This window comes from Hemicordylus capensis, chromosome 10, assembly GCF_027244095.1.
Source record: "Hemicordylus capensis ecotype Gifberg chromosome 10, rHemCap1.1.pri, whole genome shotgun sequence".
Taxonomy (NCBI): domain Eukaryota; kingdom Metazoa; phylum Chordata; class Lepidosauria; order Squamata; family Cordylidae; genus Hemicordylus; species Hemicordylus capensis.
Window position 1 is genome coordinate 29,876,243 of NC_069666.1, and position 21,537 is coordinate 29,897,779.

At 55.6% G+C, this 21,537-nt stretch overlaps 3 protein-coding genes across 4 annotated transcripts in view; 2 read left to right on the forward strand and 1 right to left on the reverse strand.

Annotated features, from left to right (window-relative positions):
* The window catches only part of DNAAF4 (dynein axonemal assembly factor 4), a 15,335-nt gene extending 13,960 nt beyond the window's left edge, over positions 1-1,375 (forward strand). Inside the window, exons 8-9 of one of the 2 annotated variants that reach the window (XM_053271831.1) lie at positions 562-677; positions 1,026-1,375. In XM_053271831.1, the coding sequence (XP_053127806.1) occupies positions 562-677; positions 1,026-1,059 (150 nt within the window). In that variant the 3' untranslated portion in view covers positions 1,060-1,375. The remainder of the gene's footprint in view (positions 1-561; positions 678-1,025) is intronic. The other variant, XM_053271830.1, reaches the window with a different exon arrangement.
* On the reverse strand, positions 1,376-4,122 carry PIERCE2 (piercer of microtubule wall 2). The gene is made up of 2 exons (XM_053272516.1): positions 3,751-4,122; positions 1,376-3,665 (listed from the first exon to the last, which is right to left on the reverse strand). Exons 1-2 carry the CDS (start codon positions 4,120-4,122, stop codon positions 2,523-2,525), a joined length of 1,515 nt encoding a protein of 504 aa, XP_053128491.1. The 3' UTR covers positions 1,376-2,522.
* CCPG1 (cell cycle progression 1) lies at positions 3,641-21,340 on the forward strand. The gene is made up of 9 exons (XM_053271829.1): positions 3,641-3,778; positions 5,531-5,595; positions 8,069-8,195; positions 10,000-10,079; positions 10,231-10,444; positions 14,224-14,484; positions 17,451-17,572; positions 18,406-19,799; positions 20,624-21,340. The coding sequence occupies exons 2-9, from the start codon at positions 5,536-5,538 to the stop codon at positions 20,805-20,807; spliced, it is 2,442 nt and encodes an 813-aa protein (XP_053127804.1). The 5' UTR covers positions 3,641-3,778; positions 5,531-5,535; the 3' UTR covers positions 20,808-21,340.
* Positions 21,341-21,537: the final 197 nt, after the last annotated feature.

Sequence of the window (21,537 nt, forward strand, 5' to 3'; positions counted from 1 at the left end):
ATTCTGTACTGATTGTTTCTGAATGATGTACAAAGGCAGCCCAATGTAGAGTGCATTACAGTAGCCAAGCCTGGAGGTCATCAACATATGCACTACTGTTTTAAGGTCATTTGCCTCTAGAAATGGGCATAGCTGATAAAAAATGCACTGGCCACTGCCTCAGCCTGAGAAACCAGAGTTTTGGATCCAGGAGCACTCCCAAGCTATGTACCTGATCTTTTAGGGGGAGTATAACCCTATTGAGAACAGGTAGATCTCAACCATCTCTTGGATCTTGACCATTGTTCCCTCTAACAGGGATTCCCAGATGTTGTTCACTACAACTCCCAGCATCCCCAGCTACAATGGCCTTTGGCTGAGAATTATGGGAGTTATAGTCTGGGAATCCCTATTAGAGGGAACACTGGTCTTGATCCCCCACAGTCAGTACCACCTCCTTATTTGGATTCAACTTCAGTTTGTTGTCCCTCATCCAGCCCATTACTGCCTCCAGGCAGGCATTTAGGAATGTTATGCCATTTCCTGATGGCATTGATAATCACATCCATTTTATTTTTCAAGGCTCTGGATTTACTGACTCCCCCTGTTCCAGACAATGCTAAGGCTAGAGTGAAAGCTCATGTGAGGCGTGGGACAGCATTCTGTGAGCTGGAATTATATGCTGAAGGTAAGGAGAGGTGAGCAGGATGGAACTTCTGGCTAGGCCACGCTGTTAATGTCTCCCAGAAGTGAGGACTGAGCAGGATTCTGTCTCCAAGAGCCTTGTAGTATTGCAGTGAAGAGGAGAAAATACATATCAGGGAGCCCCCAAATCAGATCTCACCTCTGCAATACAGGGATAAGAATCCTCTCCTTACAGGGTGGTGGTTGTAATTCTTACATGATCATAGGTGGGGTGCTTTGAGCACTTGAAAGTGCTATTCAGATGCTAAGTGGTGGTGTTTACAGGGATGTATCTCCCACATCTTTGTTTGGAATATAAAATGCTGCTGCCATTATAGGATTAAAGGGTGTGTTCCGTTTAGGTCTTCAAGATTATCTTGCTGCTCTCAAGATTGAGCCTACAAATAAAAATGTAGAGGAAGATGCTGCGAAGATTCGGGGCATAATTCAAGGAACAGAGTGATCCTGTCAAAGTGGCCGGAGTTTGCTGCACAGTTATTAGACATGTCAGAGCAAAGCTTGGTGTGACTTATCCTTAGATGGGGTTTTGCTGCTAATTGGCCAGATATTTTGCCTTTGTTTGAGTACAGTATTTCTAAGTAAAGTAGATTATATTTTGTCATTTTATAAATATGTTTTATATAAAATGCTCCCTTGAGAGTTAACACACACCTTTTCTAATTTACTCTTAATAAAGTAGAGGATGACCTAACAGCTTGAGCTTGGATTTATTGAAAACTCAAACAATTGATCCATTAATATAAGATCATGTTGGGAATCTTGATAAATATATGTCCTAGTTCTTAAAATAGTAAAAAATAACCACTATTCTGTGTAGCATTTTGAGGTATAGTTAAATATTTGAAAACAACCAATTAAAAATACATACCAGTTTAGAAAGGGTACCACAAAGTAAATATTGTTATTTCTGAGACTCAAGTCTATGTTGTGTGAAACAGTTATTATCAATGTCTAGTTGAAAACTGGACCTGAGTAAGACTTGATGCCTGTTGTTGCAAGACTTGATGCCTGTTGTTGCAGTTTGCTCAGGAAACTGTAAGCCCCCTGGGTGGTGTGGTGCCATGACCCTCCCTTTGTCTGCCAAAAGTGGGGAATTGGAAGTTTAAGAATATCTGAAAATTCAGAATAAAATGCAAGTGCATTTCTTAGTGACCACTCTTAATAACCTGAGAAGCTGCACAAGCTGAGGTAGGAGAATGTCCTGCAGCCTCTTGTTAATGGTGCAGCTTGGGTTTTTTGCAAAGAATGTATTCATATGTAAATGTATCCTCCTTTCTGTATTTGAAGTTATCAGGTGTACAGAACTGTGGGGCTGAGAGGGCATGATCCGTGTAGGAGAACCACAGTAATGAAATGCTCTTCCGATCTGGTGCAGAAAGCACAAGAGTTTTCTTGGGGTGGAATTCTACCTATGCAGGCGTGAGTCTAGTTGTGACCATTCCTTCCCACTACTTGAGGGGGAAGAGGACTCCCTCCAGAATCCCAGCGGGCAAGGGCAGCCTGCTGGGCCTGGCCCCTGCCTCACTGAGGTGGTCAGCCAGTGTTTGCCTGGCAGCCCCCCTTCAGAGGGCCGAGGGGACTGGCCTGGTGACAGAATACTCCTCGGCGCACCAAGTGCCTCGTAGCAGAGAGGGCCCGAGCAGCAGGTCTGGGTCCGGGAGGCGGCCGGGCTGCAGCCTTTCTCCGCGGGGAATGGTTTCGCATGGAAGTGCCTTGGAGCCGGGGAGGCGGCCAGGCGCTGCCTCGAGAGCCCCCGTCACAGAGAGGCTCGTCTCGGAGGAAAGCCCTTTTAATAACCATCATCATCAGCAGCAGCAGCCAGCACGAGTCGGCGGCCCCTAGAGCACGTTCAGCAGCTCGGCCGGGTCGCAGGGCCGGTCTCGGTCCAGGCCAGTGTTGATCCCGTTGAACTGGGTCAGGCCGCAAGCGAAGAGGTGGTCGGTGAAGGCGTTCTCCCGGGGGCAGTGCCTGCAGGGCACCATGGGCGAGGTGGGCGGCACGGCGCCGTAGTCGCGGGAGGTGGTGCGGAAGAGCAGCGGCTGCGGCGGGGGCTTCTGGCTCAGCGGCGGGCGGCTGGGGAGCGCCTGGGCGTCCAACATGCACGAGAAGACCGGGTTGCCCGGGTTGGCGCAGGGCCGCCACCACGGCACGGACCCCGCCGCTGTCGCTGGCGCCGCCGCCGCCTTCCCGGCACAGGGGGACCCTGCGGCGGCGGCGGCGGCGGCTGCTGCTGCTGCTGCGAGGCCTGGTGCCGGTGCCGCCGCCGCCGCCGCCGCCTCCTCCTCGCAGGAAGCCATCCTCGGAGTCCTCCTCCTCTGCAACAGACAGACAGACAGACAGACAGTGCGGCGGCAGGGGCCAGGCGGCACGCGCTTCCCTCGGGCGGGCCCTCCTCGCGCCGCCCCTGGAGGGGAGCTGCAGCAGCGGGCAGGGCGGGCCTTTCCCGCCGGCTCCCCCCTGCGCGAGGGCCGGAGCGACGCTTGTCCGGCGGGCGGGCGGGCGGGCGCGCTCCCCAGATTGGGGCGAGGGGCCTGCAGTTCCCACAACCCGCCGCCGCCGCAACGGCGCTGGGGAGAGTTGCAGCCCAGCGCCCCCTGCCGAGAGAGAGAGAGAAGGGCCGCCGCCGCCGCCGCCGCCGCCGCGCTCCCCCAGGCCAGCCCAGGGCTGCGCTCCCGCCTCCCCCGCCGGCGGGACCCAGCCGGACCTGCTGCCGCTGGGGCGGGGGCGGGGCTGGCGCGCTGCCGGCCTCCTCCTCCTCCTCTCCTTCTCCAGGGGCTGCTCCTGCTGCTGAGGGAGGCGCCCTCGCTCTCCGCCCGCGTCGCCACGGAAACGGCGTCCGCGGCCGGCCTCCTGCTGACGCCGCCGCGCCCCCTTTGTTCCTCCCCTTTGGCCACGGTGGCTCCGCCCCTTCGGCGCCCCCTCCCGGCTGGGGCTTGTAGTCTCGCGCCCTCCTCGTTCCGCCGCAGCGCGGTGCAAGCGGCCTACATTTCCCAGGGTGCTCCGCGAGGCCCTGGCTAAGGCGCAGGCGCCGGCGCCGTGTTGCCTTCCGGCTGGAGTTTGTTGTGCCGAAGGCAGGCAGAGCGGCGCCGCTTCCGTGAGTAGCTGCAGCCCGGCCCGAGGGTGCTGCCGCCGCCCCATCTCCCCCCCGTTGCCGCCGCCGCCGCCGCCTGGAGGCCGCAGGGCCGGTGGCCATGCAGGCAGCGGGTCCTCCCGGCTCCCCGAAGGAGGCCCACCCTGCCCGGGGCCCCCAGCCGGGGAGGCGGAAGGGAAGGAGGCGGCCGCCGGCCGGGGGCGCCCCCCTGTGTGGACCCGAATGGCTGTCTGCAACAGCGGTCCTCCAGCTGGGGTTGTTGCTGGACTACAGCTACCATCACCCCCAGCCACCATGGCCTTTCTGCAGGCTGGCCGCTCGTCAGGTCGAGCCTCGCAGCTGACCATGGTGGCTGGGGGTGATGGGAGTTGTAGTCCAGCAACAACCCCTGCTCTGCGGCCTGCTGGGCCTCGGGGTGGGGGAGGCCAGGAGGGAGGGCTGGTCTGGATGTGCTGGATCTCCAGGCCTGCCCCTTCTTCTCTCCCAGGCGGGGCAGGCTCGGTCCACAGCAAGGGCTTAAGCCACAAGTCATGCTTCATGCAGCTGGTGGTCTAAAGAAACCAGGCTTCTCGGCCACAGCGAGCCGGGTGAGAGGGCCAGCGGAGAGTGGGTGCCCGGCGGAAACCCGTTCTTCTCCTGGGTCCGTGCTTGTAATGGGAAAGCCTCACTTTCTGCTGTAGCTGAATTGGCCCCGTCTGAGAGCTTCTTTAATTCCTTATTTATCTTGCTGGCCTGAGAGGAAAATCAGCCTGTCTAGCTGACATTTGCATATTGTGCCAAACCAGGAGGCCTTGTTAACACAGAGAAGGCTTTGTTCTCCCAAGACACAGCCCAGGAGGGAAGCGAACTTGGGCACTGTTCCTCCTCAAATGACCAGGGCTCAGGAAGTCTTCTTGTCTGTGACGAGGGGTAAATAGTCCTGATGTGCCAACAGAGCTCGAGGAACCATTGGACAAACGAAATAGTTTGCCTGGCTGGTGAGCTGAGCCAACATTTCTTGGCCCCTGCAGATGACTATCAGCTGCTTGCAGGATGCAGCTGAAAGGAAGGCACCTTGAGATCTTGACACCTTTGTCCAAGCTATGGGCAAGCCGTGTCTGGAACTGTGTGTCCAGTCTGGGTCGGTTATGTTTGAGGAGGCTAAGCTGGAGCAGAGAAGGGCAATCAGCAATCACAAAAGCAGGATTTCTCTTATGAGCTAAATCGGTTTTAGTTTAGAAAGGAGTTCAAGGAGATATAATATCATTTCTCTCTTACGTGGCTTAGTTTGCTAATAGGGAAAGAAGGGAGATGAGCCCGGTTCTTGACCAGAGAACTGCAACGGATTGAGGAGGCGGGAGTCCCCCCTTCCTTCAATAACTTTCCTTTAGAAAGACTTGGTAGATCGCTCCCTGAGGGCCATGCAACCTTCTGGGTCATATTTTGGTGACACGCGATGGGCTTGAGAGGGAAGGGCAGACTGACAAACGTTGCTCCTTCCCCCACTCAGGCAACAGTACAGGGGTTGTCTGGAACTCGCACTGCTGCATGTGCACAGTGCTAGTCTGGATGGCTATCTAGGACATTTAGACACTGAAGCATTCCACTGGGAAGATAAGGTGTGGGAAATGTTTCAGGATACCTTTCCACCTCGACATCTCTGAGTAGTGGAGTAGATCTCCACTGAATCACAAACTGGTTTGAGCAACTGTGCACCCTCTCTCCTTACCATGTTGAGGAGCTACAATCTCATCTCCTGTCTCTCATTACTTTCAGAGAAAATGTCAGAAAATTCCAGCGATAGCGATTCATCTTGTGGGTGGACAGTCATCAATCATGAGGTACTCCGGCTGCATCTTTTAACAGGGCTTCTTTGGACGTGGTGCATTCTCTCCTCAGGTTTCTCCCTTCAGTTGCTCTTCCTGCAGTGGAGGAGGTGGTGGTGGTGGTGAAGTGAGGCCCTTGCGTGTGTGTCTGCTTTGGCTGGCTGAGCTGTGTGGAAGAGGCAGGATTGCAAAACGAGCTGAGCAGGATAGCCTGCTGGACACCAGAAGACAGCAGAGTGGGACCAAGCTGTCATGGCAGAATGTAGAGTGCTGCTCACGTTCTTTGTTTGCCTTAGAGTAGGGAACTGATCAGGCCCGGCTGCTGTTGCTTAGCCTCACGGCTCTTGCTGCCAACGTAGCTTTAGAAAAATAGTCTGGAGCCGAGTTTGGTTTGGAACAGGCTGGAATGCTTCAGTTGATTACCCTCTGCTGGCTTCGGACTTCCTCCCCACCTTGAAGTCCCGCATCCAGTTGACCTTCAGGCCCTCAGGCAGGGATTCCCATGCATCTCCCCGCTTCCCTCTCACCCTCCTACACCACACGCGGCCAGGGGCAGAGAGCAAAGAAGCTGCCTGCTGGATTCAAGGAATGAGGGGGAGAGACGGCTGCCCTTGTTTGTGCTCTTGTGCTGCTAGGGGTCTGCTTCTGTTTCAAGGTCAGGCTGCAGGTTTTCAGTGAGTTTCGCTTGAGTTGATTAGATTCAAGACAGAAGCGCAACATCAGCTGAGCATGGCTCTCGTCAGCATTGTGCTAAGCATGCCTGTTAATGTTTACACCAACTCCTGGTCAGATTTGGCAGGACAGTCTTCTTAATTCTTAATCCTGTGAGGGATGCAAGGGAAACTCGGGGCTGGGTGGCTTTTCTCCTCCTTCCTTGCCACGTCCTGCTTGGTCCCTCCTCCAATCCAAGCACACCCCAGTCTGAAACTGGGTGCTGTTTCCAGGAGTTGCCCCCACCCCAACAAGCAGCACAGGGAGGATGTTGGCAGCCTTCCCAGGAGTGGAGGCCTTTGCTCCTTTGGCTACTTCTTGCCAGGAGCTGGAAAGACCAGAACCAGCCAGGCCTGTGGGTGACCCCCTGTTGGTGTCTGCCTTGTTTATAGATTGATTGATTGATTGATTTTTCACATTTTATATCCCGCTCTTCCTCCAAGGAGTCCAGAGCAGTGTACTACATACTTCAGTTTCTCCTTACAACAACCCTGTGAAGTAGGTTAGGCTGAGATGGAAGTGACTGGCCCAGAGTCACCCAGCCAGTCTCATGGCTGAATGGGGATTTGAACCCGGGTCTCCCGCTCCCCAGTCCTAGTCCAGCACTCTAACCACTACACACGCTGGCATTTAGACTGTGAGCCTTCTGCAGAAAGGGAACCACCTTATTGGTTTGTTCATTTTCCTGTGTAAACCGTTTTGAGAACATTTGTTGAAAAGCGGTATATAAGCATTTGTAGTAGTAGGCAAGGGTGGCTCGTATCCAGAGGCCAAACCAGTCACCGCTGCCAACAGCAGGCTAAAATTGGAACAAGCTGTCATGCATGGCAGGGCGGTGGGGAGAGACATGTCTGCCTCTGGTCTCTGTTGTCTTGTGTTTAAGGGCAAGTATTTGCCTCATGTTCAGGATGTGGCTAATGGCCACAGCTGGGAGAGCCAGGGTGGAGTTTTGGTTTGAGTGCTGGAGTCGGAGTGGAGAGCCCTGGGTTCAGCTCCCCACTCAGTCATGAAGCGCATGGGATGATCTTGGATCTCTCAGCCTGTCCTGCCTCACAGGGCTGTTGTGAGGATTTCTAGCTCTCCCTGCCTCTCTTCCCAGGTTCCAGTAGTTGAAAGTCAGTGTCCAGCTAGGATTCCCCACTGAGGTGCTCAGAAGTAGCGCTGCTGGCCTGCCGGGGGCTGCGGTCTCCCCACTGCCCCAACCCCTGGCCGCAGGGACACTTCCCCCCAAATGGAAATGGGAGGCACATCTCACTCTTGACTCCTTTTAAAATGTGTGTTAGAGTGCACAGGAGCAGGGATCCCCCCCCCCGCCAAACACACACACACACACACCCCTCCTCTCTCTTACACACCCTGTGTGTGTGACACTGTTCTGGTTAGGAAGCAAATGCAGAACAGTGACTCTACGGAGGCCCAACAAGCGGCCTCCTCCTCAGAGAGCAAGTAACTGCTGCATCAGAAGAGACGGAAGGATCCAGTCGCACTTGAAGGAGAGATGGAGCAGGACTATCTGGCCTGGCACAGGCTGCTGGAGAGTCGCGTGGCCAGATCAGCGACTCCTGCAGAGATGTGGCATGCAGCATCTGTTGTGGGTGGGTCCTCTGGTTTTGGTTCAGGAGCCTCTCATCCCTGGATGTCTGTGTTTCCTGTGGGACGCAGTGTGAGGGAACGATTGGTGGAGAGGTCAGCGGCCACTTGTCTGCGCTGGCTCTGCCCCCTTTGCTGTGTCCCACCCCTCAGGTGTCCATGGCGGGCCCCTCTTTTTCCCTCTTAGGGCTCCGACATTGAGGCCGTGGCTTCTGAATATGAAGGGGGAAGCGCAGAGCTGTCTTCAGAAGAGCCTCCACCCCTCCTTGTACAGGAGGGGGATCCCCAGCAAGAGCAGCCCGCGGACTTGCAAGGTGAGCTCTGAGGCCAGATGGGCCGGTCACAGCAGCACACGCTGCACCAGGTGAGGGTGGCTCCCAGCAGAGGACTCTGTTCCTGCTGGCCTTGGGGACGCATTCAGGCAGCAGCAAGGCTGATGGCAGGAGCAGCAGATGTAGGCATGGGCTTGATCACACCGGCTTGATTGGCTGAACTTAGCAAAGTGCAGCCCGGACCAAGAAGAGAGGATCTGTGCATGCGTTTGAATACGTTTGCTGTGGGTGGATTTTGGCTGGAAAACGAAACGTTATCTCTTGGAGAGGTAACATTCTGGAATAATCTCCCAGAGTTTTGGAAACCAACGAGCTTTGCTAGATTCAAGAGAATTCTGCTTATGAAGGTGGGTCATTTGTGGACTCAAAACTTCAGAAATCTTTCTTTTGCTTCTAAGTGGAACATGAAAGTCCGTAGCTGCATGGGAAAGGCTGGCTGAGTACGTCTGGCCAGCTGTGGTGGAGCCAGGGCTGCCTGGCATTCATCTAGTTATGCGACCATGTAGTGTGAACGCATTCTAGGTCAGGAATATTTTGGCTGGTGTGTGTGTCTTTCAGGGTATGACAGAAATATTGATTACATTAATACGTATAAGAAAACCAGACTCATTTTGTATTTGAGATATTAACAAGTCAGAACTAATTTGCCTACTTACTTTTCTTTATCCCTACAACTGGACTAAATTTGGTCCAAATTGGTTAGGCAATTACATAACATCCCTGCTGGATCAGGCCCAAGGCCCATCTAGTCCAGCATCCTGTTTCACACAGTGGCCCACCAGATGCCTGTGGGGAGTTCACAGGCAAGAGGTGAGGGCAGGCCCTCTCTCCTGCTGTTGCTTCCCTGCAACTGGTATTGAGAGGCATCACAGCTCTGAAGCTGGAGGTGGCCTGTAGCCACCAGTCTAGTAGCCATTGTTAGTTTACGTTAGCCCCTTGTGCCTCAAACGTACATGCATCCGCCATCTTGAATTGGGGTGGATGACATCATCGCAAACTATGTGTTTGAGGTGTCCTTGTGTATCACTACACCTGTAGCAAATTTGGTTCAGATTGGTCAAGTGGTTCACAAGTTAGCCCACCTGCGCCTCAAAAGTTTACACATCTGCCATCTTGAATTGGGTTGGATGATGATGATTTTAACACACTTCTATACTGCCCCAAACTCATGTCTCTGGGCAGTTTACAACAAGTAAACAAAAAGTTAAAACTAGTTAAAATAAATGACAACAAAAAACTTAAAACAGTAGTTAAAGCAAAAGAAAACATCATCATGCTGTTGAGGTGTCCCTACAACTGTACCCGATTTGGTTCATATTGGCCCAGGCATTGCAGAGTTGATGTGGTAGACACACACACACGCAATCTCGCTTGACTCATAAGCCTATTACAAGGGTGTTAATTTCAGGAGAAACTCTACAAGTCCTGAAATTAAGCATAACAAATATACTGAACCAATTTTAAGTGGCAACTTTAAATATACAACTTTAATGTAAAGGTCCATGGTCATCTCATTGAATTCAAGGAGGGGGTGAGTCAGCTTGGAGGCCTTTTGGCCTCCCAGTGTAAAGTGAGAAAAGGATGCTAGTCCTTGTGATACTTTGAGGATGGGGCATTTCCGTAATTCTCTATAGTCAATTGTAAGAATGTGGATTAAGCCCATTTAAAACTTCAAAAGGGGATGATATTTAAATCTCTTTCTTTTCTGAGTAATAGATATAAATAAATACATCTTTGATTTATCATCCTTGGTGGCTCAAAAAGTTTCCAACGTTTGTTTTTATAGCTGAATTTGGCCAAGGTGATGTGTCATCCGTGGTCGATCTCAGTCACTCTGCCTTGCAGACCACCCAGCCGGTTCCAGAGGTAAGCTGTAGAATTGCAACGCTCGGAAGCATCGAGGCTAATCAGATGCTCGGAAGAGGATCCGGACAAAATGTTCCTCTTTCAAGCTTACAAGGTGTATGTCCCCAAAGCGCTTTTTGTGTGTATAATGCTGGTCCTCCTTGCCTCTTAGGATGAAAGAGAAAAATGGCCAGATGAGAGCTCCTGTGTTGGAGCTATTAGTGATGATTCTGACATTGTGACGCTTGAGACTCCGAAGGCAGAAGAAACTGGGAGCCAGGAAGAGGCTGTGCTTGCAGAGGAGGAGGAGGAAGTCCCTGCCACCGAAGATTTCCACATGGGCTCTTCTTCTAGCAGCCAGTATACATTTTGCCAGCCAGAAACAGGTACACTCTGAGTTCTTGAATCCCCTTTGAGAGCAGGGCTGGCCAAGGAGAAACTGAGCAATGTTGAGTGCTACAAGAACTCTATGACTCAACTGAGCCTGAGGCACAGTGAGGGAAACAGGCCGCTCCAGTCACTGGCTCCCGTTCCATGCCAAGTTACTCTTAATAAGTCTTGAAATGCCTGGGACAAGTTTGCCTGCCCCATTAATTTCAAGGGGAGCAGCACTCAGCACTAATGTTCTGCAGCCTGTCTGTCAGGCAGAGAGGAGGGGCGCGCTGAGCTCCAGCACGTGGCCAGCCAATCAGGAGCAGCGGGGGGGGGGTCTTGACGCTCCCCTCCCTTTGGCAGCACTGCTGAGGACGCACCAAGCCGGTGATCCTCAGATGGGGAACGGGTAGAGTGGCTGCAATGGGGGGGGGGCTCTGAGCCACCCCCAGGCCCTGGGAGCCCTTTGGGTACCCTTAGGGGCACTAGCACCCCCTGTTGGGAACCCCTGCTGTAGAGGAAACGTCATTGCGGTTCCCGGAGGTAGACATTTTGCCTCCATGACTTTCTGTTCTGCGATTTCCCAGCAGCAGCAGCAGCAGCAGCAGCAGAGAGAGGTGTGTTTCTTCCAACCTTGGGGGCTGCATCGGGGCTGCGTCCCCTGTGGTCACTCTGACTTGGGGTCCCCCATACACCTCCCCTTGTGAATCTTCCCGGATGGAGGGACAGGCCTTGGAGGCAAAGGTGGGGGTTGGCTTGAGAGGCAGGAGGAGGAGGAGGGTGTGTTCCTGGCGAGGCCCATCGCTTCTGTCAGACTTGCAACACTGAAATCGAAACCAGGCCCAGGCTCTGGGGGGCCATGAAACTCTGGGGGGCCATGAGTTTCATAAGGCCCAGTTGAAGGAGGGGACAGAGAGGCTCGCGGATCTCTTCAGCAACCGGAAGCGACGCACCCGAAGCCTGGCAAGCCCCAGCATCACTTTTCCTCTCCGTGGTCAAGGTGTTGCCAACGGGTGGTTTGTTTGGCAAAGCTCCCAGATTGCTTGTCTGTCCTTGGTTGCATTTTCCTCGCGGCCAAGGGCTGCAATCACTTCTCCTGTTTTACCCCTGAAAGCCACCTGGTTGAAGACGCTGAGGAAGATTCCGGCGCGTGTTGGTGGCTGGGCCGCTCGGCTGAGGGCCCGTGTGACCGGCAGCATCCCTTCCCCAGGTGGCCTGACTGAGTGGCATTTGGGGGGGCCTGCTGGCTTGGCTTGCAGTGCGGCGCTTTGTCTGTGTGCTGCTGGACACGGGGGGCTCTTTTGAGAGGTGCTGAAGCGCCCTGAAGGAGGAGCGGGCGGGAGGGGTTTCCTGTGGCGAGCACCATGTGCTCAGTCTCTGGGGATGCCTCTTCAGGAGCCGCCCTCCCCACTGAGGAAGGTTGCCACGTGCCCTCAGAACCGTCTCGCCTCTTCTCTCTGTAGAGACACTCCTGCTGCCGGCTGGTCCCTACCACCTGGAGTCTGAGGGGCAGCTGCCTACAGCTCTTGTAGATGCCGAGAGCGCCACGTTCCCTCCTCCTCCTCCTCCCTCTCCCTGTTGCTGGGTTTGCGGGGAGAAGCTGGGGGCGGCCAAGCCTTCTGGGGCGCAAGAGGCAGTCTAGGAGGCGCAGCCTGGTGCCAGAAGGCCTGGAGGAGAGGAAGGCGCTTGCTGTGGTGTCACTTTCTGGCTTTTGAGCCTCCGGGCAGAGACGCGGCTTCAGTCGTGGCTTCTCCCAACAAGCCAGCTGGAGGCCAAGGGAGGCCCAGCTGCCTCTGCTTCCGGGCAGCAGTTCAGGCCCCCCCTCCCACAGCCTCCCTGAGAGCCATGCTGCCTGCAGGCCGGCCATCAGGTAGAGCTGCACGCTTCACCACAGAGCTCTACCTGATGGATGGCCAGCCTGCAGGCAGGAGAAAGAGGAGCCTTTGGCACTCCTTGGCTTGTCAGGACAAGAGAGGTGCCTTTTCCTCCCTGTGTCTGACAGGCTTCCACTCCCGTATTCTCCTTCCTGCCCCTTAGAAACTGGTGAGCGGATTAGATTTGATCAACCAGCTGATGTTGGGGGTTTAGGATATTCTGGCTGCACCCCCACTCCTGAGAAGGCCAGACAAGGGGCAGGTCTCTTGGCGCCTTTTGGTTGAGGCCACCTGCTTTGAAACCGGCCCTTGGGGAATCGTGTCGAGCATTTCCTGCTTGGAGCTGCCGTATTCGGAGGCTGACCGTACGTGAGGCGCAGCACGGTTTCCTCAGAGGGGCAGAGGCTCTCCAGGGTTTCAGGCCAGAGTCTTTCCTGCCCCACCTGGAGAGGTCGGGGATGGGACCAGGGACTTCCACATGCCCAGCATTTGCTCTGCCACCGTAGAAGATAGGGACAGGGGAAGCTGCCTTCTACGGAGTCCGAGCCTTGGTCCATCTAGCTCATTGTTGTGTACCCCGACCGGCAGCAGCTTCTCCAGGACTGCAGGCAGGGATTTCTCACAGCCCTGTCTTGGAGATGCTGCCTGGGAGGGGACTGGGCATCTCCTGCGCAGTGCTCCCACATGTCGTCTCCCAATCAAATGTGAACCAGGGTGGACCCTGCTTAGCAGAGCGGCAAGTCACGCTTGCTACCCCAGAGCCCAGCTCTCCTGCCTGCCGGTGGCAGCTGCGCCAGCCGGGAGGATTCTCCCCCCACAACACCTACACAGACAGGCACCCTGATGGCCCAAGCTGGGTGGCCCTCCCATTGGGGTTAGGGTTAGGCACAGGCAACCAGCACAGGCAACCAGCAGGGGCTCCAGAAGTGGACAGATTGCCCCCCCCCTTGGGAAACAGCCCTGACGGCCAGAGGAGGAGAAGCGAGCCTGTCGATGGAAGTGCTGGAAGGAGACGTGCTGCCTCTTGCGTGCCTCTGTCTCTGGAGGGCTCCCCCTGATTGGAGCGGCTGGGCTGAGCCTGCGGAGCGTCCTAGAGGGGGCCTTGATCCTGCTGTTGATGCTGAGCGCGGTGTGTGGCTTGTAAGCACTAACCTCCTGCACCAGGCAAGGGCCCCTCTGTGCCCCCCCCCGTCAGCCTCGTGGCGCCCCAGTTGGCAGCCTCTGCCTTGGCCCTGCCGAGGACGCCCGCCTTGCCCAGAGCACGCTGCCCGGAACTCCTCCGGATCCGATGGCGGGCAGGTTGGAGCTGCTGCCTGGACCGCCCGAGTTCCAGGCACTGCCTGCATCGGGCTTGGATCGGAGCAAACCCCGGACGTCCGGGCTGGCCTTGGCCTGCTGGTTCAGAGAGCCAGCCGGAGCGAGCTGGGCCTGTCAGACGTGGCCTGCCGCTGGTTTTGCTGCTGGTATGGCTGCCTGCATGTGCCTTTGGGGAGTGCGGCATGGCCCGTGAAGGGGGGCCGCAGGGCGGTGTGCTCTCTCCTTTCTTCCACCTGTGTGCGGAATGAGTTTTGTTCTGGGCGGCAGCGTCAAGGCAGTCTGCCTTGTGCACCATGCGCATTCAGGGTGGGGCCTTCCCGATTCCACCTGAGCGGGCTCTAACAGGAACTGAGCGGGCATCCAAAAGCGTGAGAGGGAGCCCTGCCCATGAGGCCCCACAGCGGGGGTAGGGAGCGGGGGGAGGGCCCACGTGGGCCAGAAGGCGGAAGCCTGGCGTCCTGCAGACGCTGTCCGGCGCCTGCCCTCTGAGATGGGGTCCCAGGGCAGGTGCGGAGGATGGAAAAGGCAGCAGGGGCACACGGAGTCCCGGAGGCACCAGGAGCAGCGTAGGGCTAACAGGGCGGCCCTGTGTTGCCTTCCAGTCGTCGCTCCGCCTCACCCGAGCGGCCAGGAATCGAGCAGCGATGAAACCAGCGACCGCTCCAGCCCCACCCTGAGGCGGCGGCGTGTGAAGAAGAGGCTCCCCTCGAGTTCCGAATCGGAGGAGGTGCCGCCTCGCGAGCAGGAGAGCGAGGCGGCCCAAGAGGAGCAGCCGCCCCCGCAGCAGCTCAGCAGGGGCCTCAACCGCTGCATCCTCCTTGCCCTGGTGATCGCCGTCAGCATGGGCTTCGGGCACTTCTACGGTGAGTGCCCGGCGGGTCCTTAGCTGGGGGGTTCTTGGGAAGGGCCTTTTGCTCCAGGCTTGGGTTTGTGTTTGGAAACACAGGCCATGTGCACGGGAAGAGGCAGGGGGCGCAGCCCTCTGGCCTGGCTGGCACCTGTCTCTTGCTGCTTGCTCCCTCCCGCGTTTCCGCCCCCGCCGGGCCAAAAGAGGCTCTCGCTGGCTGCCTCGGCACTCCCGGGGCTCTTCCCAGCTGAGCAGGGCTCCTGCGGATCTGCTGCTGCTGCTGCCGCCTTTGGGGCGGGGCTGGCTGGCCGCTGGCTTTGCTCCAGTAGAAGAGACGGGCAGGGCCTGAGTTGCTGGCAAAGAGCCCTCGGGGGTCCTGTGGTGAGAGGGTGCCGCTTCCAGGCCATGTCCTCCTCTCTTGGCTTCCAAGGCTGGGCGTGGGAGGGCTCCCACACAGGAGCTCCTGGGAAGAACGAGGCCTTCGGGGGGGTGGGGTGGTGGAGAGGCTGGGTTTGGACAGTGGCACTTTAGCAGGATGCACTTGAGGCCGGGCCATCGGTTGCAGATCCGCCTCATGGTTGAACGCCATGGCCACCACCCCCCAGAGCTCTTTGGGCTGCGGTGACCGCCTGTCCCTCTGCTGGCTGAGCCCCACCCCGTCTCCACTGATGATGAGCCCCGTGCAGGGCCTTTGGGGGGAGCAGGCCTGTCGGCCACAGGGGCCAGGCGCCCTCCCCTGCTCCCCCCGAGTCAGGGGTCTCCGTGGGAGCTGTGTCCCCCGGCACAGTGGAGAAGGGCCCCCCTTCTGGCCCAGCCTCACAGGTGGGCTGGGGAGTGGGAGAGAGTGTGCCCTGGCGGCCTGACACCATGGTCATGTATTTAAAATAATCATTTTACCCGCCCCTCCAGTGCACGACCGCCTGGGGTGGCTCACAACACGAATCACAAAGATAGAATGGCAAGTAAACGCGGCTAGTGTCGTGGAGAATAGCATGTCCCTGGTAAAGGAAGATGTTCCTGCTGCTGCCACCAGCCTCTAGTCAGCGGCTTCTGCTCCAGCCCTCTGTGCAAAACTCCTTTCCTTGGGTCTGAAATCACGGGTGAAATTCCGTTCTAGTATTGACGGCATCGTTACTGGTTTCTTTGCTCTGTCTGGTTTGAAACTGCATAACGTTTAGCATCATTGACTTCAAGCTGAATCTACACTTTGGTGTTTTTGTTCTTAGGGAAACACGAAGGTAAAAGGCTTTCATGGGATTTGTTGCTGTGAAATTGGGGCTGACCATCTCCGCTCTAGCTCTCCCCCTCCTGCATGTGTTTGGCCTGGGGGTGAAACAGCACGTGTGTGTGTGTGTGTGTCCCTGTCCCTGTCCGTCCCCACCGGGAGACTGGATGGTTTCCCAGGCCCCATAACATGAATGTTATTCATAGAAGAAATTGCTCCGAGACAGTATTGCACTCTTGGTCTCCAGACTGGAAGGATATTTCCCACTTCAGAGCACTCAGATCCAGCGGAGGATTTTTCTCCTCTCCTGCATTTGACTCTTTAGTAGTACTTCTTTCAGAGAAAGAAAAAGGAGAACCCAACCGGCAGCTGGCAGTTGTGGCAGGAAATGAGTCACATGCAGGCTTTTGGTCCGGCGGCAGGAAACGTTGGCCTCTTGGGCCCAGCCTCCTCCCTGTGCAGGATGCCATCCTGGGAGGCTCTGCCTCTGGCGGCTCGGAGGTCACCGGCCAGTCCTTCCTTGCCACCACAGGCTGCGGAACTGGCCCCTGGTAGTTTTTTATTTATACTAATCATGGAGGCTATGCCCATGGATGCTCAGACTTCGTAGAGAAGGGTGTGTGTGTGTGTGTGTGTGTGTGTGTGTGTGTGTGTGTGTGCCAGACGGCAGGTTTTGTTGGGGTGTGCAGCTGGCCTCCTCTGGCGTTGTCCCACTGACGTTGCTGTGTTGGAACTTGCAAGGCAAGCATGCGTGCCCGGATGCAGCAGGATTGGCTCGCTTGTCCCTTGGGGCTGGTTCCTTACAAGGCGATGTGCTGGTCTGTTGCCCCTTAGCTGGATTCCAGTGGTGCCACACTCATTGGGCCTCTGCGTGGAGCAAAATGTTTGGCCCGATGCATCCAGACCCGGAAGGAGAATTGTCGGGAGGGCTAACATGGTCCCTGCCCTCCACCACCCGCCTGGCCAGCCTGGCTGGCTTGGAATTCTGAGATTCTGTCAGTGGTTTTGCTGGGTTGTATTTGGGGAAGGGGGCAGCAGGGCAAGCCCACATGGGACCCACAAGGGCAGAGGGCCCCTGTGGAGGGGGGATTTCCAGCACGCAGGCAGCCTTCCGTCCAGCAGGTGCCTCGGAACGACAAAGGCGTCCAGACACGACCGGCGGGATTTCAGTCGGAGGTGAAGGCTGCTGGGCTCCTTCGGAGAGTGCCGGACACGGGGCATGTTGGGTTTGCCATTCGTGTTGGGCCAATACCTGTGCACAGCCCTCGCATCCATTCTTTGATTGACCGTTTTGGTCAACAGCAGAACCCTAAGGTTGTGATGATGTCATGACCCGTTGATTTATTTAAAATATTTCTATGCCACCCCTCCAGTGCAATACTGCTCAGGGCAGCTCACAACAGTAAAAGCAATGCAAAACAAATAAAACACAGTATAGAATAAAATCAAAACAAACCCAATTAAAAGTAACCCAGTAAAAACTCAATTGGTTTATAATTAAAAGATTTTAAAAGCCTCTCTAAACAGGTGGGTTTTGAGCTTTTTTTTTCAGGTGACTATTTCAAACACCCAGTGCTGTGGGAGGAAAGGGAGGAGCCAGTTTGAAAGAGGTCTCCTTTCAAGCCACCCAAAGTAACGATTTCAGGCGCGCGGGATCGCACTCGCTGATCCAGGCAGAGTGCCAGGCCAGAGAGGGCGCGCCAGCACCTTGTTTCCAACTTTTCGTGATGGATAAAGAGAAACTTTTCTGCCCGAAGCTACAATCCAGATCCAAAAGCGTCAACAACTGGTTGAGAAAACTCACGAAGACGAACTGAACGGGATGAAAGACCACCTGCTTCAGTGCCGACAAGGGCAAGGAGTCCGCGCAGGATGTCAGGTGAGGGGATCTCTCCACGGTGCTCGCAAGCGTTGGGTCCCAGCCCCCCTGGGGAGCTTCGCTGCTGCTGCTGCTGTTGCTGCCCAAGAGGCAGAAGCCCAGACTCCAGGCCAAGGCAGCCGGCCTCCGGCTCTGGTGTCTTTGTCGGAGTCCCAGCACGGCAGCAGCTCACCCAAGCTGCCGAGTCTCCTTCCGAGAGAACAGCCTCCACTGCAGGGGGGGCGGGATCAGGCCCCTCCCTGGCACCCTGCAGGGGGGGAGTTTGGTAGTGGCGCCACATTCCGCAGCAGCAGGGCTTGGGGGAAGGGGGAAGCAGACGCCCTGGAGGGCAGGCAGAGATGGCCTTCATCTTGAAGTGGAGATTTGCTAGCAAGTGGGGTGGGAGGCAGCCCCAGCCTCTACACACAGATGGCTCCAGCTCCTGCTGCCAACCCTGCGGAGTTTGGGGGTGTTCCCTGTGTGGAGCCTGACTGGAAGGAGGTGCCGCCCCCCAGCTGCTGTGCGTGTCCTCCTTTGGAGCAGGCAGGTGGGTGGTCCATGGAGGCTCCCTGCTTCAGCCCCCAGCCATGTGGCCTGTCGCTCTTGCTGGCTACAGGTTGCTGTGTTGTCACAGCTTGTGCTGCTGAGCTTTAGCGTCTGGAAATGAGCGAGGCTTGGAGGGCAGAGGCCCCATGGTTTCCTTTCCTCCATTGCCCTGGGCAGGTGGCTTAGGATGTGCCAAAGGTGCTACTTTACTGGTCCTGTTGGTTCCTTCTGCTGTGAGGTTTTGCTGCTTTTCCCACCGCTATACGGATGCTTATTTTAGTGCTTGCCTTTGCTTTGTCTCTGACCAGTCACTCCAGGAAGGTCTTGCCACGTGCCTGCTGACAACGGAGATGGAAAAGCAGTCATTTGAACATCAGAAACATAGCCTTGCTTCAGAAAACCAGCACTTGAGAGAGTCGTTAGAAAGGGAGGAAAAGGCTTTGGCCTTGCTGCAGGAAGAATTAAGAAAACTGCGAGAACAGCTCAGGCACCTGGAGAGCCAAGGGGCAGGCCCCGAGTCCATGGCCACGGAAAACCAAAAGCTGAAGGCACATTTGGAGGAGGAAAAGCACAAGATGCAGAGTTTTGTGAAGCAGAAGAAGACTTTGTTTGCGGAGGCCCAGATGCTGCGAAGAGAGTTGGACAAGGAGCGTCAGCTGACTGTAGCACTCCGGGAAGAACTGGAAGCGCTGAGTTCCCAGCAGGCCTCCACTGATATGGGCACTGGGGATGGCTTGCGAGAGAACCAGGAGATCGAACGTTTGCGGGGAAGACTGACGGAACTGGAGAAGAAGCTCAGCTTTGAGCAGCAGCGTTCTGATCTGTGGGAGAAGCTGTATGTGGAAGTGAAGGACCATGCTGAAAAGCAAGAGCAAGTGGGAAAACCACAGAAGTCAGGTGGGAAAGGAGCCAGTAAAACAAAAAGGAAGCCCAAAGCAACGTTTTTTGGCTCTGTTAAAGAAACCTTTGATGCCATGAAGAATTCCACAAAAGAATTTGTAAGGCACCATAAAGAAAAAATTAAACAAGCCAAAGAAGCTGTGAAAGAGAACTTGAGAAAATTCTCAGATTCTGTGAAGTCGACCTTCAGGCACTTCAAGGACACGACAAAGAATATATTTGATGAAAGAGAGAAGCAAGAGCGTAGTGACGACAAAAGGCACGAGGCTGGCAGGAAAGGAAAGCCGTGCCCACAGCCGCAGCACAGGGCCCCGGGCAGCCAGAGGGGATTCCGGGAGGGGAGGCGGCCCAAGGAGAACCGTCCGCTGCACTCCCCCAGGGGGTCCCCCTCGCAGGAGGGTCCCCGAGGCGTGCCCAAGTGCAGCAGGAAGCACCCTGGGGTTGGAAAGGGGTGTTCAGGCATCTTTGACTGTGCCCATCAAGAGTTTGTCAGCCTCTTTGATAAGGCGCTGGACCCTATTCGGGCAGATGAATTCAACCAGTTAATGCACAAATACGTGCGGCAAGAAGTCGCCAACTTCCATCACTGGGAAGAACTGGAGACTTTCATCCGTCGGTTCTTCCATAACGGTGTCTTCATCCATGACCAGATGCTGTTCACAGACTTTGTTAACGACGTTAAGGATTATCTGGAAGACATGAAAGAGTACCAGAGTAGCAGCGAGGGGGTCTTTGAAGACTTGGATAAATATGTCTACCAATATTACTTCCATTATGACCACTCGCCTCAGCAGGAGCCCAGGTTAGGGGTCTGAGTCTTGCTACTAGTTGATGTAGCCTTCGGGATACATCACTCAACTCAGGCAGAAGAGGGGCGGGGCGGCTTGGCAGCCAGGTGTGAGCAGCCCTTGTGCACTTGTGTGAGCAGGCATGGGAGGCTGGCTCCATCAGGGAGAGGGAGGCGGCAGCGGCGGCTCCTCCTGGGGAGATCAGTGTTGCTGCTACGAAAAGGCGTTCATGGGAAAGGAGGCCGTGGGGCCTGGGCCAGGCATCATCAAGGGGGAGCACTTGGCCAAGCGGCCCTGTTGCCTTGGTGGCAGCCAGCAGCATCCCCTTTGCTCTTGGGAGGACTGGGACATCCCCTGCAAGAGCTCCCTTCACTCGGGCACGCTTGTGGGGGGATGAGGCCAGTGGGTAAATGGGGGTGTTAATGAAATAAAGGTCATCGACATCCTGAATTCCCTCCAGGGAGAAAGGCACACGTTTGATGGGAACTTGGCTAGTTTCCTTGCTGTATGGCCCAGTGGTGGACAAACTGGGTCCTCCAGCTGTTGTTGAACTACAACTCCCATCAGCCTCAGCCACAATGTGAGTTTAACCAGAAGGGGAGTGGTAGTTTGACCACAGCTGGAGGGCCAAGTTTGCCCAGCCCTAGAAGAGAGCACGGCCTCCCAGGCAAAGAGCGTTCCTAGCTCCTCAGCCAGTGTTCCACTTTGCACGTCAAGGCGAGAGCAGCTGGGCCAGTTTCATGCCCGTCAGCCACTGGCCGGCCTTGTGGGAGGCGGGGGACTATTCTGGGGTGAAGGCGGTGGGAGCATTAACCGGCCTTTTGCCCTTCCCTTGCAGCCACCCAGCCAGGAGGGCTCCGTTCACACACGCCCCAGGCTCCCAACAGAACAGGCCAGCGCCCAAGAATCAGCAGCACTACAAGCGAGAAGGGAAATGGCACAAGCAAGGCCGTGCGGAGGGCAGGCACATGGCCAACCTGGAGATCGAGCTGGGCCAACTGCCCCTTGACCCCAAGTACTGACCGTTGCCCCAGGAGTGGGAGGCTTACAGCTGGACAGTGGCCCGTGTGGAAACCAGCCGAGGCTTTCAGCGGAGAAGCCAAGGGCACATTTTCCCATTTGCGACAACTTCCCCCCAAGGAATCAGGCCAGCTTCTCAGTCTGCACCTCTGTTCTTGCCTTTCTGCCTCCTTGGGAAACATTAATTTGGGTGTAGTTTTACTATTGCAATAAATAAGCAGGGTCAGTAGCAGTAGCAGTGTGTGTGAGAGAGAGAAATTAAGCTTATTTGCACTTGTTGGTATTAGAATCCAAAATTGATCCAGGCATAATGTTAAAACGATATACTGATTTCATCTCATGCTGTTTGGAAACATGTGTGTGTGTCTGTCGTAGAATTGTACCCTTGTTGGGTGGGGGGTGGGGGGGGCTATTGGTTCTGTGTGTGCTGCTTTCTGATCAGCTTTGCTGACTTGCATTTGAAATTTCTTGCACAACTGCACATTGTAGAAGAAAAATAAAGATTTGGTTGATGAAGAGCATTTTATTTATAAAACTTTGCCCAGCTGTACTTCATTGGAGCCAGTCCCAGGTAGCCCTGGCAGTGTTGAACTTGCCCGGGTATATCTCTGACCCTAACCCTGACTTAGGGGTCCTGCAGCACCATGAAGAGTTGGATAAAGCTGAGGAATCCCAACGAGCCCAGGAGGACTAATTTCTGAGTGGAAAGGGAGCAGGCTTCTTGGCAATACA